We start from the raw sequence: 7,870 nt of genomic DNA, 5'->3' as shown, positions 1-7,870 counted from the left end.
TCATCCTGGAGGACCCAAAATGAGCAGTTTTCCTACAACTCTTGAACTCAACCTGCAGTCCACACTCCACCCCAAGACACTTGTAGAATTGATACCGAAAACAAAAATAGAAGGCACATAAAGAATAGGGTTTTTTTTTTTTTTTTTTTTAATCACAAATGGTCCTTAAAATTGAACCACACGATCAAGATGGTCCACGAAATTGAAAATCGATCAATATAGTCCCTGAAAATAGATGTAGCAAATTAGTGTAGTCCTTCCATCACAATTCTGTCAAAAAATTATGTTATGTGTTAATGTGGCACATAAATGAGTTTCATAAGTCATTTTCTTAATCACAAATGGACCCTGAAATTGACTCACACCAAAAGATAATCCTTGAAATTGAAAATTGATAAATTTAGTCCTAAAAATAAGTGTCTTAAATTAATACGGTCATTCTATTACAATTCCATAAAAAAATCTATTATATGCTGATTTGACACATAAATATGACCCACAAGTCTAATTAAATTAAAAATAAATTAAAAATAGATTTAATAACGTAATAGTTAATTAAAACGTTGTCAACCCAAAAACATAGTCATGCAATCACCTCCGATCTCAACCTACACTCCTCTACCTCCATCTATGGTAACCTTCGCCGTCTCCTTTATGAAGAAAAAAAAAAACCCTCAAGACACCCATCTTTACACTCTTTACCGTATTAGACCAGGTTCGAGACAACCTTTGGTGACAACTTCGATTGGTGACGAATCCTATGACATCACCTTAAATATTTGGAAAATCGACAGCTTCACAACCTTAATCTTAGAGAGCATACTAGGGGCTCCCCCAATGCTCTTGGTGATGCAAGCTCTGCCTTGAGATAATCCCATATGCAAAAAGGTATTTTGACACTCTTTTAAATAATTATTAAACAATTAAACTCAAGTCAGCACACTACAAATTTTTTACAAAATTATAATGAAAGGACACATTAATTTACGACACTTATTTTCAAGAATTACATTGATTGATTTTTGTAATAAAAAATCGAATAATTCAAAAGAACAAAACAGATTACTTGTGGAACAAAACCATACTTAAATTCAAGCACTGATAAATGTACAAATATGTATCTTCCACCGCCCTTCGGTGGAAAATAACAAGTACTATTCAAACAACAAAAGATAAATAAAAATACTTCTGAAAGGGGTCAAAAAGGAGAGGAAAATTACAGGTGAACGAGCTCTAAAACCCTAAAGAATGTAGGTATGGGTAAGGCTCCAAACTAAGACATCAATAAAACCAAGAAGAAGAGATGACGTTAGTCTCTTCCCCTGGGCCGCTAAATTTCTTAACACGAAAAACGACGACGACAAAAAAGAAAGAAATGTAACCCTACAACAGATAAAAAACCTAATTAGAAGTTAAAAAGAAGGTACACTATTGGCTTTGCATGTCTTGTTTGCCCAAGAGTCTGCTTAAGAAGGGTGTCATTGCTGCAAGTAATGCCTTGGGACACTCTTCGTGGGGAAGATGGCCACATCCGGATATCGCTACTAGTCTCTGCATACACCAATGCCCGATTAGTTCAATCGAGAAGGTGATTGTCCAAACAATAATAGGGTGTGGGAAATACGATTCAGTTCAACTGGAACCACTAGCTTTTAACTGTTCACATTATAAAAGAGTAGAAAGCGGGAACTTACAGAATTTACAAGTTTGGAAGCCATAGCTTGGGAAGATTTAAGAGAGACAAGGGCATCCTCAGCGCCAGCGATGACTAACACTGGCATGTCTTCAACTACCTTCAGTAATGATTCTGCATTTTTTGGTGAAAGAAGTGTCTCGTATGACAATCTACCTATCTCATGGAGTGCTTCATCCCATCCTTCTAGACATAGAGGGGCCTGATTGCCACAAAAAACAAGAAGGAAGGTCAAACAAACGATTACTGAAATTTGAGTTCCCAATCACAATCTTCATATACTCAGCATGTACTTTAAACCTCTGCTGTATACCTGAACCTAATCATTAATCCAAAAAATATTAATGCTTCAACCCAAATCTCTCCCCTGCACTCATATGCTCAACAACAAGACATAGCTTAAGCAAAAACAATGTTTCCAAAAAATTTATCGGCTGCCTTTTGATTACAACAATGAATATGAGCTGCAGGAAGTGAAAGGAGGAAACATCGGAAAAACTTTTCATTCATACATTCAGAAATTCGTAGTGCCCAAAAGTGGTCAAATCTGTCTGTTACCCCTCAACTCTGCAGGAATGTGTCTTAATTTAGACCTTAAAATTTCCTTTTCAACATGTTATCTGTATAATATCTCAAGTATGTTCAGTTTCCATTCTTTCCTCTTGTTTCAACTTTCAAGTGACTAAATTTACACATAAAATTCAAGGGTATACCTTATAAAGGCTCAAAACGTCCGTTGTCAACTTTGTCGCATCATACCAGGCACGCCTATTTACTACTTGTGTAATTTCTGTTCGCAGTAATGGACGAACCAGGTGCTTTTTCCCAAGTGAAGTTCTCAAGAGTATCCTTGCAAAAGCAGGCACCACTTCTCTTGACAAGCTAACATTTAACAATACTACGCCTTTGATTGTAACCTGAAATTGCTTAACAACAAAAAAAACAAGTAACATTAAAATAATAGGGAAATAAAAAGAAAAACATCTATGTAAGCATATCTTTATCGATTCCTATGAATGTTGCAGGCATGGAGGATGGCCCCAGTACTTTCACGTACTGATAGTGATATCGCACTTATTATATCTTAACTCTTTCAATACCCACATGTACACTTAGTGCGGAAGTGAACATACAATGTCTATATCAACTCATACAAAGTCTATATCAACTCGTACAATATAAGTAATCAACTCGTGCTTAGTGTGGAAGTGAACATACAATGTCATAATAATGAAAACTTCCAATAATAAAGTACTAATTTATATTTGTGAAAGTAACTAATTTCCCATGTAGGGACAGATAAGAAGCAAAAAGTGGTCCAATGAGTTTAAGATATCTAATACGGAAACTAAGAAGGGATACTCACGTTGAAAGAATTCACTGATGCTTGTACTTTTTGTGCAGCCATCAAAGCCAGAAGGCCTCCATCATCATGACCAACAAGCACCACTGAGGAAAATCCCATCTCAGAGCAGAAAGAAAGAAGCAGGTCAACCTGACAGATTAAAAAATTCAAATCATTATAAAGTCTAGAAAAAAAACTGGAAGAACGCATAAGCTATATGGGGAAGGGGACCAACATACGCATTGCAGGACTGTGTTCAATGATATGCCCATGTTGGAAAAACAATTTGACTAGGATCAACCTACATGATACACTATAAAACTTTGAAAACACAACAGTACATTTACAGCAAGGAAGAACCACTTCAAATACAGAGGGCGTACACAACAGCTGCATGTGTTGCTCATTTTCTTTCCTTTCCTGATTTCTCATCTGGTCTGTCTAGTGTTGCAAGAAAAACTCAAGGGGATATCGACCCAGACCAATCAGTAGACAGTATTAATCTGCCGTTTCAAAGACAACACCACCCACCCACCAGACTCATAAAAATAAGCAAAATAACATCTAAATTATAGAACTAGATACTACTGGCCATTGTATCGTATATTCTGTGTTCCCCTGTCGTTTATTTTCTTCATAAGTGCTATCTCTTAAAACTTCTCAAGAGGGAAGATTTAGAATCTCATCCCAGAACAGGTGAGTAGGAAGAAGTCTCTTCTGGATAGACCCTCAACATAAGGGTAAAGTACATGGAAGTTATCATAAATTAACTAAAGGGAGTGGCCAATTACCTGAGATTCAAGTTTATAAGGATTAGGCATTTCTTTATCCTCCCAATCTTCCGGTCGCAGCCTTGAGGTTAGGCCCCAACCAGGGCGATCAAAAGCAGCAACTGTGCAACCAACTTGCCGAGAAAGGGCCCCCATCACATGCCTCCATGAAAAGACTCCTCCCCCAAAGCCATGCACTAATACAATACCAAACTGACCACTTCCTTCCATTTCTTTGTTTAGAGTACCAAAATTTAATGTACTACCCTCATCCTCTTCGCCAGCATTGGATAGTCTCAAGACAGGAATCTCTTCAGAAAGAACAGGAGAAACCATAGAACCATCCAATAAAGGTACATATAGAGATGAGCCATGAAATTGATTGCTGTAGCTCCTGTGGAGATGGTTTTGGCCTTTTGATAACAAACTTAATGGATGTCTATCAAGTTTTGGCCTCCCTATAGCCATTTTTGGGGAGCCGGGTTCAAGAAACGCAGTAGATGACAAGGAACGAGGTGGTGAACCAGGCAAGCTAAGCTTGTAATGAAGAGTAAGCCCCCTGCACGTCATGAATAAGCTGTCAATATCTGTAATTACTCTGACTGGGAGTTCACCATCTCGAGCTGTAGAAAAAGGCTTACGCCTCATTTCACTGTCACTTTTTGGGGTTCTTCCTCCTGACGGTGTGGGAGATCTTGGGACCTTCTGATAGCCAGAGAATACATTTTTGCATGAAAGGACCTGTTAATTCGATAAACAAAGTTCGTTACAAACTACCACAAGTTCTAGTTAGATAATCATTTCGGTATAGGCAAGTGTAATAACTAGAACATAGAGCCTGTTAGAGAGCATGATTATTCCACGCATTGAAACAGCACAAAAAATTGTTTATAGAAATTAATATTAGCAATATTCTCCATGAAAATTCGATCAATCCAAACAGTGGCATAGAAGCACCACTCAAACAACGCAAAAATCTTCTACAATCAAGAAGAAGGAAATCTGAGTATGAAATAAATGAAATTAAAAAAAAAAAACTTATGCAAACTTACAGCTTCCGGATCAACTCGGTGAAACATGAGCTTCCTCCTTGCTCTGCAACTTGTTCTATAAGCAACCACAGTATGACCAAGGGCAAATACTACTGATGAGAGAAACAAGACAGGCATTCCCCATGACTTCTTCAAGTGGAGCTTCTGCCTTGAGAGGGAAGACGAAGCTTCAGCCTCTATTTGAGAATTTACAGTGAAAAGACATGCTTTGATTGAAAGAAGAAGAATTGAGACAAAGGAACAGAAAGTCACAGTTCCAAGGTATGGACCGTGTGAGAGAGCAGGGCCATCGCACATGGAATACACGCCTGCAAGAAACAAAATCCATAAATTAGCACATTAGTGTAATTATACTCAAACTCCCTTATATGTACCGCAGACAAGGAAGGTTCATTAGTATCGCTACAAATGTTTATCAAATTCTGTAAGCAACACCAAACAGACATCATTTGTATGGTTGCCGAAAAAAATAGGCATTAAAAGGGACTTTTCTGCATCACTCGAAAAGTAAAAACTCAGCTTTACTAAGCCAAATACTCAGAATTGACATTACTTCCGAGCAAAATAGCAATTGTAGGTTCAAGGGGAATGTTCGAATCCGAAAAATTCAACTTTTTAACGGAGCAGGTTTATAAAGTTACGATTCTAAGAAATGTATTATTTTGAACACACAAGACACAATCACATTTTGCTCAACAATGTCTGATCATCAAGGAATAAAACCCAGAAGGAAAGTAATCATAATAAACAAGCAAGCTTTTAAACAAACAATGTAACTTTGTCATCAAATAACAGAATTTTAGTAAAAACAAAACCTCAAAGTTCTTTCTCATTAGCTACAGAAAATCTTGGGCTGAAAGCAAATAAGCGTCCAGAATTTTTTTTCAAATTAAAATTAAATAAATATTGGATTCCTAAAGGGGAATATCAAAGTTCAATCACAAAAACAAAAATAAAAATAAAAAGCTCAGAGAAAAGAGAGGAAGATGCATACAGATAATGATGAGAGATCTGATAAAGGAGACCAGAGGAATATCGGTGAGCGAGCTCTTGAAGGCATATCGATGCAAATGCTCTTTGAATCCGTAGCACGTGACGCACGTGAAGCTCGATATCAACACGCACGGCACCAGCATGTCCCCTATCGCCACCAGCACCGGCAGCGACGACACAAGCAGCGACACCACCATCGCCACCATGAAGAACACCGTCCGTACGCATCTCCGAACCTTCTCCAAGAAGTAACCTCCCTTCGCCATTTCAACAACAACAAGCAACAGAAATGATCCGAACCGACTGCCCTCGCTTTCTCTATCTCCTCCAATTATATACACGAGCGAACGAAAACACCGATTTTGATCAGACGGCGGCGGCGCTCCCCAGCCGTATCTTATGTCGGGCTCCTCACGGAGCTCACTGGAACTGAAATCGAAACCCTAGCCGAGCACAAAAAGTTCAGACGAAACGGCGGTGGAGGCGTTGGCTTATCCGCCATTCCCCGGCGCGAGTATAGGGCCAAAACCGGAAATATAGAACTATTGCTGCAAGCCCAACGCTGATGCCATGGAAATTGCGGCAGCGGAAGGTAGAGAAGGAAGAGGGGCCAGGGTTTTGAAACGAAGAGACGCAGAGACGGAGGAGCTTTTGAAATGAATCCAAAACAACTCTTCTTCTTCTCTTTGGTGGTGTTTTCTGAAACGTTGTTTTGGTTTTCTCTCTCCTCTCTCTCTCTTCTTCTTCTCTCCTCCTGTGTTTTTAAAAAATTCATTCATTTTTTAAATTTATTATTTTATTTTTTGAAATTAGAGTGAAATTAGAGGTGGGAGGGGGTCTTTGTTTTCATCGTTAATCAAACTCAACTTTTTCACTGTTCTCTAATTTTTCGTTGTATTAATTTTTCCAATACTCGTTATTTGACATCTTGATTTAATAACAAAATACAACATATTAAAAACATGACCTTATTTTGTTAGAATAAAACACGATGATATCAATTTCATAGACATTCTTGAACACATGACACAATAAACTAAAGAAAAAAAACCTTTAACTATCAGAATAATTCACGATTTGGTTCTTTCTAAACTTTTTGGTCACCTAAAAAAGTAAAAACCTTTTAATCCGAATAAATTGAACTATTCAGCCTGTTGCATATCTGGCATGTCCTTCCTCTTTTTTGACGTTGACAGAACTACCCCTGGTTGTGGACCCATATTTGTTTGTTTGACCAAACTACCCTTACTTTTAAATTTTATATTTTAAATGAATGCCAGAGTAACGGAAAAAACAGCTAAAAGGGGCGAAGCACCTGCAAGATGACGAGATGTATACTACAAGGACAGCAGTAAACCCAACCAAACAATCAAACATAAAACACCGGCCAATCAAAATTCACAAATTTTTGCTACCATTAACTGCTAACGTCATTAAAAAAAAAAAAAAAAAGTTAACTGTATTTGCAATTATAAATAATCATCCATGACATCTTTAGCTCAACTAGTGTGGGAGTGGTGAGAGAGATATTCGATGTTCAAATATTGTGGCGCTGGTTTACTCCAGAATTTTTGCGCTACACGCATCCACAACAACAATAACGTTTAGGATGAAGCGTTGATTTAGTTCTTGAACTATCATTTCAGTGAAAATTAGGTTTCTGAATTATTTTTTTCGGTAAATAAGTCCTTAAATTCATCAAAAATTGCTAATTTCATCCATACTATTATATTCAAAGCTATTTTATCCAATTTTTGGTGAACTTAAGTCACTTGACACACTTTAGAGTGTAATATCATCATTTTCTCACCTATAAGTCCTTAATATTTCATATAAGTTACGAATCTAATATCTAATTTACTCTCCAAAGTCAACTCCATAACTATTTCTTTATGAAAAATTATCAATCTACCCTCCAATGTATATCACATGCAAGTAATATGACTTAAATTAACGAAAAATTGAATATACTAATTTCGAATCTAATATTAGAGATGTAATTGACAGATTTTTATAA

General features: G+C 37.2%; 1 protein-coding gene across 2 annotated transcripts; it reads right to left on the bottom strand.

Annotated features, from left to right (window-relative positions):
• Positions 1–1,066: 1,066 nt before the first annotated feature.
• Positions 1,067–6,664, bottom strand: LOC137708405 (uncharacterized). 2 transcript variants are annotated; one of them, XM_068447469.2, is made up of 7 exons: positions 5,855–6,664; positions 4,861–5,168; positions 3,830–4,549; positions 3,060–3,188; positions 2,407–2,619; positions 1,695–1,895; positions 1,067–1,551 (listed from the first exon to the last, which is right to left on the bottom strand). In XM_068447469.2, the coding sequence occupies exons 1-7, from the start codon at positions 6,117–6,119 to the stop codon at positions 1,429–1,431; spliced, it is 1,959 nt and encodes a 652-aa protein (XP_068303570.2). In that variant the 5' UTR covers positions 6,120–6,664; the 3' UTR covers positions 1,067–1,428. The 2 variants fall into 2 exon arrangements, with proteins under 2 accessions (XP_068303570.2, XP_068303571.2); XM_068447470.2 differs by having other exon boundaries at positions 2,407–2,610; positions 5,855–6,643.
• Positions 6,665–7,870: the final 1,206 nt, after the last annotated feature.

This window comes from Pyrus communis, chromosome 17 (genome assembly GCF_041283825.1).
Source record: "Pyrus communis isolate YQ-2024b chromosome 17, ASM4128382v1, whole genome shotgun sequence".
Classification (NCBI taxonomy): Eukaryota; Viridiplantae; Streptophyta; class Magnoliopsida; order Rosales; family Rosaceae; genus Pyrus; species Pyrus communis.
The sequence above is the reverse complement of the archived record's forward strand: the minus strand, read 5'-3'. Positions and strand labels throughout refer to the sequence as shown.